Source organism: Columba livia, chromosome 14 (assembly GCF_036013475.1).
Source record: "Columba livia isolate bColLiv1 breed racing homer chromosome 14, bColLiv1.pat.W.v2, whole genome shotgun sequence".
Lineage (NCBI taxonomy): Eukaryota > Metazoa > Chordata > Aves > Columbiformes > Columbidae > Columba > Columba livia.
Window position 1 is genome coordinate 6,990,892 of NC_088615.1, and position 17,250 is coordinate 7,008,141.

At 57.4% G+C, this 17,250-nt stretch overlaps 1 protein-coding gene across 6 annotated transcripts; it reads left to right on the forward strand.

The window, feature by feature from the left end:
- Positions 1–2,439: 2,439 nt before the first annotated feature.
- TNIP1 (TNFAIP3 interacting protein 1) lies at positions 2,440–17,188 on the forward strand. 6 transcript variants are annotated; one of them, XM_005503382.3, is made up of 18 exons: positions 2,440–2,664; positions 9,556–9,726; positions 10,744–10,866; positions 11,172–11,254; positions 11,472–11,540; positions 12,745–12,936; positions 13,119–13,213; positions 13,292–13,373; positions 13,599–13,691; positions 13,941–14,006; positions 14,150–14,281; positions 14,360–14,488; positions 14,713–14,835; positions 15,165–15,290; positions 15,586–15,666; positions 15,826–16,020; positions 16,242–16,332; positions 16,693–17,188. In XM_005503382.3, exons 2-18 carry the CDS (start codon positions 9,585–9,587, stop codon positions 16,716–16,718), a joined length of 1,848 nt encoding a protein of 615 aa, XP_005503439.2. In that variant the 5' UTR covers positions 2,440–2,664; positions 9,556–9,584; the 3' UTR covers positions 16,719–17,188. The 6 variants fall into 6 exon arrangements, with proteins under 6 accessions (XP_005503439.2, XP_064885833.1, XP_005503438.2 ...); XM_065029761.1 differs by having other exon boundaries at positions 2,483–2,664; positions 13,602–13,691; XM_005503381.4 differs by lacking the exon at positions 2,440–2,664 and adding an exon at positions 4,057–4,200.
- The last annotated feature ends 62 nt before the right edge of the window (positions 17,189–17,250 follow it).

Below are 17,250 nucleotides of genomic sequence, written 5' to 3' on the forward strand. Positions count from 1 at the left end.
ACAGGTTGCAACATCCAAAAAAACCCCGCGAGCCCATGTTTGATGTGCAGAGGGTCAGACCTCTCCCTCTGAGTCAGCCCCAGGGGCCACTACAGATACTCTTTACTCCCAGACCCCAGGAGGAGCCACATCTGGTGCAGAGACATGCGGGATGTTGGTCTTGGTCCCTGGCCCAATGCTGCAACATCAGCGAGTCACTTCCATCCCACCCGTCGTCCTCCCGTTCCCCCACAGGAGAAACCTAGCCTTAAGTCTTGGCAGCCAGCAGAGGTTTCTTCTTCAGCTCTTCTTCTTCCCAAGCCAGATGAGGAAGAAGCAGCCTTGCCCCTCACATCCAGGTGCTGCTCGCCAGGCAGCCTGCTCCCCATGGTGAGCCAAAGCTGGAAACAACTGAGCTTGCCGGGGCTGCTCTCCCCAAACCATCATGCCTGGAGCCGCTTTCCAGGACATAATGAGCGCTGAGGAGCCTTTGTCTCAGGCATTGCGACTGGATGAGACATGGCCTGGAGAGAGAGGAAGAGGGGAAAATCCCTTCTGTGCATGTTGTTGATCTTACACATTGGGACTCCAAATAACTGAAAGTTTAAAGCAGGCAAGGAAATCCTCTGAGCAGTCCCAGACTCTGTTCTCACAGCTTTTGGCATATCTGCTGTGGGACAGCACCAGTCCCACCATAACCCATCCACTGCTGACTGTGGAGTAGGGAGGGGGAGGATGGTGAGGCTGTGGAGGAAGGCAGGAGGAGGCCATCTCCTCCTGTGAAGTGGGTGACACTGAGTCTTGCCTCACACAAGAGGTGGAGGGAGAAGGGAATTCAGCAAAGCACAGCCAGCCCAGCATCCCTGGAAAGCCACGGTGTGACTCTGACCCCCTGGGAAGGTGCTGTGGGAGGGCTGGGGTGCGAGATCACTCCCCATTGCCCCCTTTCTCCATCCCTATGCTGACCCCTCGCCTACCCCAATTCCCTCCTTCCCTCTCCCAGCCCAGCTTCCCTCCCCTGCCTCTCCCTCACCCTCCATCCCAGAGCCCTCCCTGCCCAGTTAATTTGAGTTCCTGATTTGCATAGGCAGCAGATCACAATGTTCTGGAAATCCCCTCCTGCGGCCTTAGCTTCCTCCCCGCTCTCACAGTGTCACTGTCAGCCTTCTGCTTCCCTTCCCTCGCCAGAGCACCCATCCGATCAGTGAGGCACACGCGAAACCTGCTGCTGATGCCAGGAGTCACCCGTTGGCAGCACCCCCAGCCCCCCGCACCAAACCCACGAGCACCCAAACCGACTGCACCCGCCGCCCGCTCTGCAGCTGCCCCATCGCGCTGGGAAGGTTGAAATGCATCCTGTTTGCCCAGCAGCACCCGAGGCAGGTGGGTCTATTGGATGCCTCAGGCTGCTGGGCCACTTTTACAGGGGATTCACACCACTGGCCATGCACAAAGCCCACCTTGCTCACCCACGAGTGGGGTCAACCCAAAGGAAGCTTGTCCCGATCCAAAACAACACAAAAGCAATCAGGGTGCCTTCATGTGAACAAGTCTCTGCTGAAGGTGCTGATCCCAACCCTCTACGCCAAAAAAAACACCCTAGTATCTAAAAGTGTCAGCTATGAACACATCTTCACAGCCACCCAGGCGTGCTCATGAATCACAGGTGCCGTCAGGTGAGTTCTCTCCCGTGAGCACAGCGGGACCCAAGGAATGAGGAAGGACCAAGGGAACCAAAAGCCTTTAGTTTTCATAGTGAAATTCATCCTGGCATTTGGGTCAGCCCGAGCTGGTGACCTCAGGTAGAAAGAAACACAAAGAGCAGCTGGGTAGAGAGGTGGAGAGGTGCTGGGTGAGGGCACACCATTGACTGACCACATCCACGGGTACCTGAGCTGCTGGCCGGTCCCAAAGCCCCTGGTTCCTCACCCTTCCTGCCCAGCACCTGCGCTCCCACCACCCAAACACCCGGACTAAAGCCAGGTGCTCTTTGGGCCTCACAGGTCACACCTGGCGAGTGTGGATCAAATGCTCTGCCAGGTACAACTTCATGGCAAAGAGCTGGAATCAGCCTCTGTGAAACAGAAACACTTAAATCACTTAAAACACTTCAGTGTTTACTTCAGCACCAGCTGGCTCCAGCCTTGATTCTGACCATCTGTCATCTTGGTGGATGGAAACCCATTCCCCCTTGTCCTATCATAACAGGCCCTGCTAAAAAGTCTGTCCCCGTCTTTCTTAGGAATGGGATGGAAATGCGCGAGGGACAATGATGAAGCCTCTCGCAAGACGCAGCAGGTTCCCTGGGAAGACACACGACGTGCTCACAAACCCGGTCGGAAGTCGCTCGGAAACCAGGCAAGGAGAATGATGTAACCAGGCCCTCCAGTTGTCCAAAAGTGAATCACAGGCTCCACAACAGCCCCCCCACCCCTCCTGCTGCTGACTAATACCTGACAGGGCTCAGCAGCCTCTGTAACGGCACAGGGGAGCCCTTTAAGCCGTGCCTGGCTCCTTATCAAAACCACACAGAGGCTGTCTGGGGCCTCCATCATGGGGAATTCCCCTTCTCTGTGCCTAAAAGTAAGCTCAGCTGGGCCGGCCTTCCTGCATTTGGGGATTGCAGCCGGAGAGGCCTGGCGCAAAGGGCTCTAACCCCCGCCAGCCCCTCGGCAACCCGGCCGGGTGAGTACCACTATGCTTTTTTTGGTGCAAGCGTACCCAAGATGGTACGCTCAGAAATAGAGCTGGGGTTTGGCTATTTTTTTGCAGGCTGAGACCTTATCTTATAAACAAGATGTTTTCTGTTCTGTGGGAATGTGCTTAGCTTTAAAACTGGGTTTTTCGAGGGTTTACAGAATAGCGCTGGGTCTGTGGGGGAAAACAAGCCCTTTGGGGGAACAAAAGGGAAGATGTTGGCTGTGTGTGGGGTCCTGCTGCCTCATCCCCTGTTGAGACCTTGGGCACAAGCCCAGACAACGAGCACGTCGGCGTCCCAGCACCTGCTGAGCTGCCTCATAACCCAGCCAGGCTGCCAGGACAACGTCCTGCTTGGAATGAAGGGCAGGCAGAAAAGGAGTTTGTTTTCTTTTTTAATTTTTACGACACAAAACATCAAATCGCCAAGAAGTGGTGTAACCATCTGGACTGAGCTGAGTAGGAAGCCGGGACAGCTGGAAACAGCCCGATGGCTGATGAACGACAGCTCCGTGAGCCCAGCAGCAGCCACCCAAGGAAGAAACACCAGAACAGGAAGAGAACAAACAGCTTGTCTGCTTACAGCAGGCTTTCTTTGCTTCTATTTTGTCGTTTTTACATATATATATACATAAAGCACCTTCCTTGTGGAAAAAACAACACAAGAAAGAAAGGCTGCTGCAGAGCAAGTCCCAAAGAGCTACACAAAACCAGCGGGTGCTCCCTGTGGTTCCTGCTCCTCTGGATGGTTCCTGTTGTTCATGAAACGCACAATAACGCAGCAGCACAAAGGATTGCTGGTAATAAACGATCCAGCTGGGAGGTGTAATTTGCTCGTGTAACATAGCTCCAGAGACAGACTCGATGGGGAATTCTCCTGCCTCAGGTGCCAAGCAGGAAAGCTCCGGGGAGCCAGACCGGGCCTGCGGGAGCACTCGGGCTGCTCTGGGCACCCGGCCTGAACAGACAGCCTGGGCTGCCACAGCGGCTGAGGACCTGGGGTCTCTGCAGTATGGCGCCCCCATCGGCTGTTCTTCCACACGGCCAGCTGGCTGCACCCCAGAAGCAGCACCAAGGGTGCAAGGTGGCTCCTCCGCCCTGCCCTCCCCTCCGCCCCGCCATCTTGTCTCTAGATAAGCTGGGGAAGCCGCTGCTGGTCCCGGGCCTGCCGCTCCCCAGCGAGCGGGATCCCCTGAGGGGGAGGCAGGCCGGCTCCTTCTGCCCCTCAGGGCTCCACTGTGCCGAGCGGCTCCGCGGGAGCAGAGCAGCCCGGGGAGCCCAGGCAGCAGCACAAACAGCCGCTACGCCGCCATGACTGACCACTCACTGCCTATCCCCGCCCTCCTTCTTTATAACCTTCGCTCCGCGCCGATTGGCTGCGGTGCCTGTCCGTCAGGCTGGGAATTTCCCGGGGGCGGAACCGTCGGTCCCGTCTCCCCAAGCGCTTCCTCCGGTGCTGGCGGCGGAGCTGAGCGGTACCGGGAGCGGCGCTGGGGCCCACCCGGCTTTGGGGGCGTACGGCAGGTGAGCTCGGGGCGGTACAGTGCCATGCCGCCCTGCCTGGGGCACCGGGGTCTTACTGGGTATCGCCGCCCCAGCGAGGGGTCCCGGCGAGGCTCGAGGCTGCCCGTATCTGACCGTTTCCTGGGCTGTCGGTTTCCGCGGGCGGCCAAGGTGCAACCCTGGAAGGGGCCGGGGCTACGCTGCTGGGGACAGCCCGGCTGCTACAGGCTTGTCGCGATAGTCGTGCCTCAGTTTTCCCTCTCTCGTTGCAGGGCTGGGGATGTCGGCTCCTCTCGCCGCTCCCCAAAGGGCAGGGCGGTTGCAGAGGAGCCGGGGCTCACCGGCGGGGGCGATGCCTGGCGGTGGGGAAGGGCCCGGGGAGGTGATGCTGCTGGGGAGGGTCCTCTCCTTCCCCCCGGCCCCTGGGTCCGGACAGCCCCGCACCCCGGGCTCGCTCCTCCCCTCGCTCTGCCTTACACAACCCCGGCGTTTCCCCGGCCCCCGCATCTGCCTTCTGACTATTTCTGGGCTTGTGGTTCTCCCCAGGCAGGGACGGAACCCCGAGGGTTGGCAGCTCCGAGGAGCCCTCATGGGATGCGGGGCCAGAGGCTGGAATAGACGTAGTGGGGATGACAGCATCCTCCTTTGGGGGGGGAGCGCACAACTTGCCTCCCCATCTCTCCTCCTTCAATTCCAGGCCAGGGTTCTCCCTGAGGGCAGAGGAAAGAAAGATGCTGCCTGTCAGCCCTGGTTTGGGGTGAAAATAGCTCTGGATGGGACTTGGTGGGCACCTGCAGCCTCTCGGGATCTGACTGTTCCATTCTTCAGTGCCTCTGGGTAAAGGTTGCTTCCTGTATCAGGGAGCCAAATGCTGCCACAGGCTGTTTTGGAGTGCAAATTTCATTGAGACTGTGGCCAAAGCGTGCTGGAGACTGGACTTTGAGCACTGGGGTGAGTTCTGGAGGCAGGAAGGTTCTAGCCAGGTGTGTCCATGAGAGCTGTCTGTGTGGTGTGGCAAAGCAATAAGAAAAGAGTGGAGGCTTTTTGCAGCCTTTGGCATCGTTCCTGGCACTGCAAGAAATCCCACAATGCCCTTTTCGCCTGACCTATATGCCAGGGAGACCTGTTTAGCACAGGGCTGTGGGTTGTTGCTTGCCAGTAGCTGGTACAAAACACTCATGGATGGAAGAAGCTGAACCATCTACTCCTGTGGCACTGCAGATTTAGTTTTAAGGAACAATTCTTAGGCTTTGGGTGAGCAAGGTGGCTTTGCAGGCGTAGCCTTGTGTTTCTGCTGTCTTTTGCTGCTTGGTTCTTGCCTGGCTGAAGTGCACCAGGTTGGACAGGAGCAGCCTGGGATGCGCTGGAGCTGCAAGGAAAGGGGTGGCTGTGCCTTGCTGTGCTCTGGAGCGCTGTGTCAAGCAGCCATGATAGCTACTGAGCTCTGCAGGGGGAAGAAATGGAGCAGACAGCATGAAGCAAGATATCTTTGCAGCATAAGACAGGGTATTGCAAAAAAACACCACTGTGCTGCACAGGGGAGCACCACTGCCAAGTCTGGCTGCCTTGTCAGAAACAGGTAGCTTTGTGAAGGTTCTGCGGGAGGTGGGTTTCTCAGGCAAGGGTGGCATTTCTGGCCAGAGCACATCTGTAACATCTGCTGAATTTCAGATGGGGCTTATGCCTTTCCCACCGTTTCTCTGCAGCTGGCCAGGCTGGGAAGAAAAATTCTTCAAGTGGAGGTTCAGACCTTTTCCTTTGGGATCTGAGCCTTGCAATGTTTGCTTTTATCTTATTGTTCCTGACTTGACTGCAGTGCCCAGAAACTCCTTATTGTTACTTCCTCCTAAAGCCAGCTCTGCTTTTGCTTCCCAGCAAATGAGCCCAGGGACCCCGGCCCATCAGCCCGGGAATGATGGTTGTCCCTGGTCTGGGGAGCTGCTGGTGCTCTGGAGTTGAAAAGAAATTGGGCCAGGGGCTGTGGCACTTTGCTGAATTCCAGCAAAATTATTAAAACAAACAAAAAAATCCTCTATAGTGTCTATCTGGAGTGGCTTTTGCTGGGGGCCCGGCAGTCCCGGTCATGGGAAAACGATGCTGGCAGCCTGCAGGGGTTTGCCTTCACCTCGGGTGATCCTGGTGAGGAGGAGACTGCCTGGGAATGTTGTGTGCTGGGCTAAGGAAAACCCGGTTCTTCGAAGGGCTGGGCTGAACCCCCACCATGGATCGTGGGATGAGAATTCATGAGCTGCCAAGCCTGCAGCTTCGGGAGGCTGGTTTGTGCTCTGGGTCTCGCTGCTGAAAGCAAACCTCCAGCAGTGCTGGCCTGCTCGCTGTGCAGAATTTGCATCCTCCGCCTTTTGTATCTTCAGCTGTTTGGTAATTTTAAAGCAGGAATAATTTCCTTCTGTGTGGCCAGTGTAGCAATGGCTGTGGTGCTGGGGCCACAATATGCAGAGGGAACAACCAGTCCGCGGCTACACAGTGCCAACTTGTTCCTAAGCCACAGCTATTTAAATACAGCCCTGCTTTCTTCATTGCCTGGGAGTCTCCCCTGCTCTCTCATTCTCTCCTTTTGCTGAGTTGTCATAAAAATTTACTACCTAAAGGTCTCAGTGCTCCACTCACAACCAGCAATGCCCACGGGCAGCTGCAGCATCTGGCAGCCTGTGCTGGTGGCACGGAGCCGGTTATGAGCCAAACAGCCAAGGTCCGTGGCTGGCCCTCAACCCCCCCAGGCTGTGAGATACTGTCAGATTAGATTAGAAACTGTTGATTGGCAAAAAGAGAAGTGTTTTTTTGCTGGTTTGGAGGTTTATTCTGGAGTTTTCTTTGTGTCTGTAACCATTTTTACATGCTTGTCTATAGCCCCCCTTCCTCCCCTGGTGTTCTTACTGAAATGTGAGATTTCTCACTGCAAATCTCACCTTTCAAAACTCTTAAGGAAAACAAACAAAACCTAACAGGACTGGGAACAGCGACCTGGTCCAGGGTCCTGTCCTCAGAGCATCAATTCGGTCCCATCAGCTCCTTGCAGAAATGAGGCTGTTCCTCACCCAGGACAAACCTGCCCTGATCCCGGTGATGGGCTCAGATGCTGCAGAAACCCTCCCCTCTCACTGGGTCTTGTTGTCTGGTGAATTTGTGGCTGATCTGTGCTTCTGTCAGCTGGAGATAGTTCAGTTCTTCTCCACGGCTGCTGTTTGAAAACAGTTCCTGTCACTCTTCTGCTGCTGTCTGCCTGGTGGAGTACAGACCTTGGGTAGAGAAATCCTTAATAAAATAATGAGAACTGGGAACAGCGAAGACTTTTGGTGACTCTATCCAGCTGGAAGAACACAGGGTCACTGTGAGTGAGCTCTGCTGGTGGGTGAGATAGTCAGTGCAGGATTTGGGTGTTTGGTGCTGCATTGCCTTGTGGACAGGGATGTACAGGAGTAGGGGACCTCCCACATGTGCTGTGGGGTGGAGATCCCCCATCTTTGGGGTCTGGAGTGCAAGAAAATAGGGGCTGGCATTTCAGGCTGCTGCAAAACTGCATGGGGAGAGGCTCCCTGGTGAGAGGGCAGCTTGTCCTTCACCTTCTCTGACCCACACCTGGGGTCGTCCTGGCAGAGGGCACAGACACCCCACGCGATGTTCACTGCAAGATTGCTTTGCAGCTGCTCCCAGAGCCCTGGGTTTGGACCCAGAGCATCACCAGACACCAGTGAGAAACAGGCTTGGGTCCCCAGCCTGCTTGTGGCACTGTCCCCATCCTCTCTCTGGCTGACCAGGCAGGTAGCATGGCCACAAGCAATGGCATTTGCCTGTGATGGAGGTGCTGCTGGGTCCCCAGGCCACCAGCAGGTCTGCTCTACAAGTTTTCCTTATCCCTTGGTGGGCGATTTCTTACCAGCTGTGGTGATGCTCCAGCACCGGGACCCACAGCACAGAAACCACCCCGCTTCTTCTGCAGCTTCCTGACAGCTGCTGTGGGCTCCAGAAATAGTTGCTGGGCAGCTCCCTTGGTCACCACCTCCAGCTGCTTGGGACGGGGCTGCGGGCTCCCCACATGGGGCCACAGGCAATGGGGGGCTGCTTGGAGTAGGCAAAGCAGGAGGAATGTGAGACCTACTGACAAATGCGTCTCCCAACAGCAGACCGCTGCTGAGGCCATGTGTAATTACCTGCCGATGAGGTGGGTGTTAATTGCGGCTCCGGTTGCGGATGCTGCCAGGTGGCAGTTGTCATCTGGAAAGTCCCTGCCGCTCCCTGGCAGGCAGGTCATTAAACTGGTGATCAGCCCAGATCGCTCCTGACATAAGCATTAGTCTGAGGTCAAGATGGTTTCAGGTACAGGCTTCCCCTCTTCCCCTTTCAAAATGGGCCCCCCCTTTGCTTCTCCCCTCTCCCCCAGCTCATGAGCACCCAGCTGCCTTGGCTGGGTGGAAGAGCACTTGGGTGCTCCTGTGGTCCTCATGGCAGTGCCCCAGCTGGCATTGCCCCCAGCGCTGTCTTGGCTGCCACGCTGTCCTGCGTTATAGTGAGCTGGCATTGGGGGTGGGGGGTGTTTTTGATGAGCTGGGCTGTGATTCACAGCAGCTGCTTTATCACCCCCAGGAGATGGGTGAGACCTGGGGCTGGGGTGCTGCCTGGCTGTCCCCAGGCCAGAGCTCAGCGAGAGGGAGGCCTTGGGCCACCCACAAACACAAGGAATTTAAAAAGCAAATGGCATGTGGGTGTTTCCTCGGATTTTGCTTCTGGCCCAGTGCCTGGCTGTTACTGATGCCCTGATTTGGGAAGCCATGCTGTTGGCCACTGGTTTCTCTGGCTGAGCCGGATGGCAGAGTGGGTCCCTGCCTGGCTGCTGGGGCTCATCTGCCCACCCCAGTGCTGCCCAAACAGCCCACCGGCTGTGGGTTAAGGCTTTTGCGTCTGCAGACACTGCCCCTCCCCAAACAACCCCCTGCAATCCTTTCTGCACCCCACAAATACCCTGCAATGAGTGGGATGCTCCAGGGGCAGTGCCCAGGTCTGCACCAGCATGGGTGGATGTCCTGGACTGAGTCCCCATTCCACAGGGGTGTTGGGACAGGCAGTTGTGACCATCTCAGGGACTCCCACCCCCCACAGGGCTGAGAACTGGCCTTGGCTGAGGGTGCTAGTGATGTCTTCTCGTGTGACACTTCTCATGGCCATGAGTCACCCCGGCATATTCACCCCAAGCAGGGCCGTAGCAGGGAGTGCCTTCACCTGGGACATTTCTCTGCTGTCCAGTGAGGCCACCCTGCCTCTGTCTGCCTGGCGCCCCAGGCCCCTGCAGGGTTGGGACCAGGGGACCACGGCACCATCCAGGGCCAGGGGAAAGTGACACCGTGCTCCATTGCCTTGCAGGGATGCCTGGCTAGGAAATAGGCAACTGAATGGCTGGCATGGAAGGGAGAGGACCCTACCGCATTTACGACCCTGGTGGGGGGACGGAGGAAAATGAATCCACTGCCTTTGAGCGGCTGATGGAGGAAAATGCCCGGCTGAAGGAGAAGATGCAGGGGATCAAGTCTATTGGTAACTGCCGTGTGGCTGGGGGACAATATTTGCTTTTGGGGCAGCTCAGTCTGGACGCACCAAGCCTGCGGCTTTCTTGGAGTAATTAGGAAAGGTGCTATGAGAAGCTGGGGAAGGGGGTCTTGGCACTAGGGCAGTAGCAAGACTGTCCCTGTCCTGGGGGTTGAGCATGGTTTCTGGGCTTTTTCATGCTGCGGTGTGGAGGGAACAATGCTTTTGCTGAACTTCCAGTGTGCTTTACGGTGGGATAAACGGCTGAATAAAAGGCAAGTGATGGAGCCAGGTCAGCTCCTTGGAATCCTGCAGTGGCAGGTCGCAGGTGCTGAGATTTCTTCTGCCTTTGAAAGCCCTCACCTCCTGCAATCCCTGTCAGGTCAGGGGCTTTTCCCAGGTGCTGCTCAAAGTCCCTGATGTTGGGTGCTCCCCGCAGCAGGGGGGACATTCTGGTGTTGAAACGCCCCAGCCAAGTCATGCCACCCCCTTTCTCCTCCTTGGCTGCCTTCCCCCTGTGCACCCCCAGTTTTGTTTTCAGTCTCGTGACCCAGCTTCCACTTTCGAGTCCCACTTCTGCAGCTGAATTTCCACCAGCCTCATGATTCCCATCATGTCACCATGTCCCTACCTGGGACTGGGGCTCACTGGTGTGGGAGCAGCTCGGGGTGGGGAGAGGGATTGCATCGGTGTACCAGACCCCCAAGTTGGTGGGCTGGACCTTGCACCACTTAGGATTAAATATGCCTCTTTTGGGAGGTGGCAGAGATCTCTAAGAGATGCAGTGCTGCCCTTCTGCCTCCTGTAGCCAGCCCTCTGTGTGTCAGCATGGGGAACTCTGCAGCCAGTGAGCTGCTGGTAGGGCTTTGCCATTGGATTTGGCCAAGAAAAGTTCTTTTTGGATGAAGAAGAACCATGCTGGGCTCTTTTCCACCCAAGCAGGAGGCTTTGTGCTGGTGGATGGAGCAGCCGCAGGGCAGGAACTTTGGGAAGGGAGGTTGAGTATCTTTCTGTTGTCCACAACAGGAGAGCTGCTGGAGGAGTCTCAGCTGGAGGCATCCAGGCTGCGGCAGAAAGCTGAGGACCTTGTGAAGGACAACAAAATGCTGGTGGCATCGTCTTCCTTGGAGGACCTGGTGGAAACTGGAGGTAGGAGACAGGAGAGTGGCTGAGGAGGGATAACCTGATGACTTGGGATCTTTGAGCTCAGGGAAAGGGAGAGGGGTGTGAAGGAGACTTTCATGAGGGTTTCTCACAGCCCTCTTGTCTCCAGAGTGTGTCAAACCACTGCCGCTCTCCCTTTGAGAAGGGGGTTTCTGTCCCATCCCCATAGCTGGGGTGGAAACCTTCGGTGCCTGGCTTCATGGGTGCCGGCTTTCCGCATCCCTGCACCGAGTGGGGAGGGGCCCTGCTCTCCAAAAGGCTCATGGCTCTGTCCTCTCCCCTCTCTGCAGCCATCGGCCCTGATCCCAGCTCCACGCAGGCCGTCCCGGGCAGCGCCCAGCCAGACAGGGAAGCACGAAAATCTCCTCCAAGCGTGAGTCTGGTGAACGCGAGAGCTGGTGCTGGGATGGCCGGAGGCAGAGACCCTCTATCTAGTTAAAGCAAAAGGAGGCAGCCTTTAGCCTCTAGAAACAGGGAGAAATCCAAAAGGAGGACTCAGCTTCCCCACTGTGGTCCCTGCCTCCACATGGAAGTGTCCTGGGTTGCCATTCCCTGGGGAGACCTGACCTGGCTTTCCCCCCATCTTGCAGGGATCCTCCTCTGAGTTTGAGATCGTCGCTGTGGAAGCGCAGGGGTTTCCTCAGGAGATGGGGAGAGCGGTGAGTGGCTCTGGTGCCCACGGTGTGTGGTTGGACAGTCGAGCCCATTGGCGCAGGGGTGGCACTGGGGTGTGCAGACAGGTTGCATTGTGCCGGCCATGTCTCCCAGTCAGTGGAGGAGGTAACAAGCCACACCAGGGGAGGGTGAGCCCCTTGGGGACATCCCTAGTGCATGGGTGAGGGTGTGCCGTGACGCCGATGGGTGTTCCTGACCGGGGCTTTCCCAGCCACTGTTTAAATCCTGTGCAGCACCTGCTTGGTGCTGCAGTGAAACACCTGGGTTCCTGGTGGGCAAGAGAGCTGCAGAACCATGCTGGGGGACAGGGACAAAGAGGAGATGGGGAATGGGGTAAGGCCACCCCTCACGTGGCAAACCTTAGCTCCTGGCACATGCTGGGGTGTACATGGAAAAGACAAGTCTTATGAGGATCAGCTGAGAGAGTTGGGGCTGTTCAGGCTGTTCAGAAGGCTGAGGGGAGACCTTATTGCTCTCCACAGCTACCTGAAAGGACATTGTAGCATGGAGGGTGTTGGTCTCTTCTCTCAAGGAACAAGACAAGAGGAAATAGCCTCAAGTTGCACCAGAGGAAGTTTGAATTGGGTATTAGGAAAAACATATTAATGGAAAGGGCTGTCGGGCGTTGGAACAGGCTGCTCAGGGCAGTGGTTGAGTCACCATCCCTGGAGGTGTTCAAAAGATGTGGAGATGAGGTTCTTAGGAACATGGTTTAGTGCCAGTGTTAGGTTAGCAGTTAGACTCAATGATCTTGAGGGTCTTTTCCAACCAAAATGATTCTATGACAGTCTCAGGAGCTGGGATTTCTGGTCCTGGTGCCAACTGGGAGAATTCAGGCAGAAGACAGGATTGGGGTGGTGATGTCTCCACTGTTATCAGCAAGCCCGGAGCATGGTCTGCTCAGACTGACGAGGGACATGAGGAGCTGCATGGGCTGAAAGAGCTGCTGTACTGCTGTACTGCCCCCTTCCACCTGGGGACTTGGTGTCCCATGTCCAGCAGCTGGGAATCAAACTTTTACAAAGCCAACACGATTTGTCAGCGTACCGAGGGCTGTTGCAGAGGGTCTGAGCACTGGCCCAGCTCCCACTACAGCCCTGGTTGGCGGTGACAAGGCTGCCCTGAGAGGGAGCTTTGCGATGCTCCTTGAACTGATCTGACCATGCTTCATCTTTTCCCCGTCCCCAGGACTTGGAGCAGTCACCGAGTGAGGACACCAACCTGCTGCCCCAGCTGCAGCAGCTGGAGAACACACTGAGCGGCTGCACCAAGGAGGCCAGCAAGGACCAGGTCTTTGTGCGCATGGGCTACATGGCCTCTGAGCTCAAGCGCCTGGCCTCCAAGGTGCACAAGAACGAGCAGCGGACAACGTTCCTGCAGGTTAGCAGTGGCTGGTTGGCCTCTTCACAGGGATATATATATTTTTTTCCCCCCCATCAAGCACCTCCTGTCCACCCTGAGGTGGACATCCACCTCTGTGCCAGGGCTTGATGTGAGGTGGGTGGTCAAGGAGTCTCTTGGGGCTGGCTGTGGTCCTCACGCTGCTGGCATTCGCCCCCCAGACACTGTGTGAAACCCTGCACAGTGAGAACAATGAGCTGCGAACCAAGCTGGAGCGGGACCTGGAGCAGAGAAATCAGGCGCTGGAGAAGCTCAGGTGAGGGTGGGTGGTAGGGAGGGGGATAGGACTGCCCTGGGTGTTTCTTTGTGCTGACATGTCCCTCCATGCCTGCAGGTGTGAGAACCAGGAGCTCCGGAGGATGGTGATGCTGAGCAGCCAGGACAGCGGGAAGAGGGAAGGTGCCGAGCAGCAGCAGGTGAGGAGGCAGTGTCACCATCAGAGAGGGCTGGGGAGGAGGCAGGAAGCCCACTGACCCATCAGCAAGCGTGGCCTGATTTTAATCAAGCCCCCAGTATGACCAGCAGGACTTCTCAGGGTCTTGAGGAGATGAGGAGGCGGTGGCAGGGGAACCGGCTCGTGTTTGGCCTGTCTCAGGCACAGCTTCCACAAAAGCCCTAATGGTTCCCCTGTGCGTGTCCAGCAGAGTGGGGCCTCGGTGGAGAAGGCGCCAGGCAGAGGAGAGCTGGAGGCCAAGGAGAAGAAGGTGAAGATCCTGGAGCACCAGCGCAGGGAGGTGAGGATGGGGCTGGGGGGAAGCCCTGCTGTGAGCAGGGTGAGAATGGGTGATGGGTGCACGAGGAGACTGGGACAGTGTGGGGAAACTGGGACAGGGCTGCGGAGCCGCAGGGACGCGCTGCTGGGGCTGGGATCTTCATCCAGCTGGACCCCGAGGTGATTTTGCAATGGGAGGCTGCTGGGGGTCACCATGGCTGGCTTGGTGATGGGGTTGGGCTCCCGTTCAGCTATTCCTCTGTTCCTACAGCTGCTGGAGGTGAATAAGCAATGGGATCAGCACTTCCGAGCCACGAAGCAAAAGTACGAGCAGAAGGTAGGTCTGAATGCTTGGGGGACATGTTTCTGCTGGGAGGCTTGGAGGAGACCAGCTGTAGGGGGAGACTTCGGGGCTGCCTGTCCCTCCTCTCCAGTGTGGGTCCCTGTGGGCAGGCCAATGTCCCCTCTCCCTCCTGGCAGGTGACAGACCTGCAGCAGGAGCTGGCTGAGGCCCGCAGGGCACTGACTGAGCTGGAGTCAGAGCGGGAGCAAAAGCAACGGGATTTTGACCGCAAGCTGCTTCTGGCCAAGTCCCGGATTGAAACAGAGGAGGTGAGTCCCTCAGGAAGGGCAGCAGGGACACCCAGTTGCCCTGCTCTGGCTGATCCCCCTTCTCCCTCGGTCCTGCAGGCAGAGAAGGAGAGGCTGGCCATGGAGGTGAGGGACCTGCAGCAGAGGATGCGGTTCCTGCAGGAGCAGCTGGCTCCAGTCACCAGGCAGCGGGAATACCAGGAGAAGGAGATCCAGAGGCTGAACAAGGTGGGGGCCAGGGAAAACCCCCCTCCCTGCAAAATGTCTTTTACGTTCTCCAGCCTCTTTTCATCTCTCAGACCCAAAAACTGACCCTGATCAACCTCTTCCTGCCCAGCTCTTGCCCAGTTATACCCACTTCCCACACTGGGCCTGTGCCTGTGGCCCTCCGGAGATGTTGTGGGCACAGCACCTTGCTCTGACCCCTCCTCCCCGCTCCTCTTCCTCTCCAGGCACTAGAGGAGGCGCTGAATGTCCAGGCCTCCCCACCACCCATCTTTGCCAGTGCTATGGAGCCAGCTGGGAAGGTGCCACAGCAGGAGCTGCTGACCCAGAATGAGCTCCTCAAGCAGCAGGTAGGACAAGACAACATGGCATCTGCTCCTGTTGAGATGGGGAGGGAGCTACATGCCCTGGCACCCCCCAGTAAAGAGCCCATTGTGGCCAGGAGCAGCCCAGCAGGCCAAGACAGGTGTCTGTGCTGCAGTGGTGGGGATGGGGGACCTAGCTCAGCATCCACCACGTCTTCAGCTGGAGGGACCACAGCTGTGGGCCATCGTGCCAACCTGCCTGCCTGGGGCTTGGTGCAGCTGGTGGGATCAGGGATGGCAACGCAGCAATTGGGGGTGTTTGGGGGAGGTGTCCACCCACAGCCAGGTGCACCTACTCCCCTCCCTTCTGTCAGGTGAAAATTTTTGAAGAGGACTTCCAGCGGGAGCGGAGTGACAGGGAGAGGATGAATGAGGAGAAAGAAGAGCTGAAGCAGCAGCTGGAAAAGCTGCAGAAGCAGTTGGTCCTGTCCAACAACCAGGTGAGAAGCACTGGGTGCTGTGGGCAGCACCCCAGGAGGAGGCTTGTGTCCCCTCAAGGTATGTCAGAGATCCTTGTCCCCAGTGTCATGGCTTCTGTACCCATCTTGGAGCTGCCAGTTGTCACTGCTAGAGCATCTCCTTTCACTCATCTCTTCCTTCTGCCCCTCTCCTGGGAGTCTGATGTTGGGGGGGGGGAATAGTGCAGACATTCCCATGGGGCACCACAGCATCCCCTGCCCCACAGACGAGGAAGGTGACAGAGTGAGCTCTGCACTAATCCCCCCTTTCTCCCAGCTTCGGGCCTCCAAAGAGGACTGCCAGAGGGAGAAGGAGGAGAAGGAGAAGCTGAAGAAGCTGCTGAAACAGCACAAACAGGTGCGCATGGGGGGAAAACCCTTCCTGGGCAGAGGGGCTGGGGTCTGTGGGGCCTCAGCCCCATATCTCATATTGGAGGAGAAGCTCTGAGCTGGGGCATTGAGGTGTTGGTGGGCTGCCTTCAGGGCTCTCCCCAGCATCTCCCCTGGCTCCTTGCAGGCTTCTGGAGAGAGGCTGCACCCTGAGCCACTGCCGGGGCCGCTGGGCCCTGCCTGCCCTGTGTACCAGTACCAGTACAGTCCCCCCATGGCTCACCCCATGTGCCACGGCTTTGATGAGTGGCAGCAGATCCGATACCCGCCAGCGATGCCGAGCGAGCACACGCCGGGACAAAACTTCCACCATTTTCCCCCGGTGAGTGTCTACCTGTGCCACATGAGGGTCCCACGCAAGCGGGTCCTCCATGGCCACTGAGTCACCAAGCAGGGAGCTGAGCATGTGTCCTCTTGGCACGTGAATGCTCAGTCCTCTTCCTTCCCCTCTTTCTCCTCACACCCCAGCAATCAAATATAGAGCACAGCCTCGTGATTCACATCCCTGGTAACATGTCATTTCTGTTCCATCTCCTCCTGCAGCCCGAGTACCCTTGGCGCCCGCCCTGCGCCATGGCTCGCAGCCAGAACGCCCAGGCCATGGCTGGGGTGAAACAGGTCCCCAAGGACTTGGGTAAGGCTCAGACCCTTGGAGTGGTGGGAAGAGCCCCATCCTTCACCCTGGGAGCCCCAGGTGCCACCTGGGTGAGAGATGGGGGTGCAATACTCTGCCAGGCAGTGGCGATTTCCCTTCAGACCTTGCCTCTGATCAGACAAGGGGATGATTCTGCCTGGGGGGTTGGTCCCTGCTGCATCCTCCCTGTCATCCCCGCAGCATCTGAAGCCAGGCATGAACCCGAGCCCCAGCATCCCATGGGGTTATGGCAATCGATGCTCAGGAGGAACAGCTCTCCCATGACTAACACCCCTACGGTGGAGCTCGTCTGGGCCCAAAGAGCCATGCTCACCCCATGCCACCCCTTTTGTGTCTCAGAACAGGGAGGTCCCAGATTGCCCTAACATCGAGGACCAGCTGCACTGTGGGACTGGCAGAAGAGGAGTAGGGTGTGTGTGTGTGCCCATGTGTATATATCGAGGAGATTCCTCCAGCTACTTAACCCCCTGTGTGGACACATGGTGGATGTGGCTGCAACCAGGGCCTGGAGCGGCTTGGCTGTGCATCCCCTGGGGAAGGTGTGAAGGAGGAACCTGAGGTGCCATCGCGGTGGTGGCCAGCATGGGGTCAACCCCCTGTGGCCATCCCCTTCCCCGTGAGACATCACGGCTGGTGTCCCTGTAGACCTAAGCCAGGTCTTCAGGGAAGAGGAGATGGCCCTGGTCCAAGGGCTTCACTGTGGATCTTGGTGCGGTTCAGCCCTGGAGCAGCATGTGACAGCGGGGGAGCTCTCCCAGCTTGCAGGCGTGTGCCTGCCACAGCCACGGCTGAGAGTGGTTGGTGTCTTTGTATTTATTTAAGGACTGAAGTGTAACTGAGTCTCTCTGCTTCTTTTGGGAGGGATGCAAGGGCTGCTGTTCCCCATGTGCTTGAGTG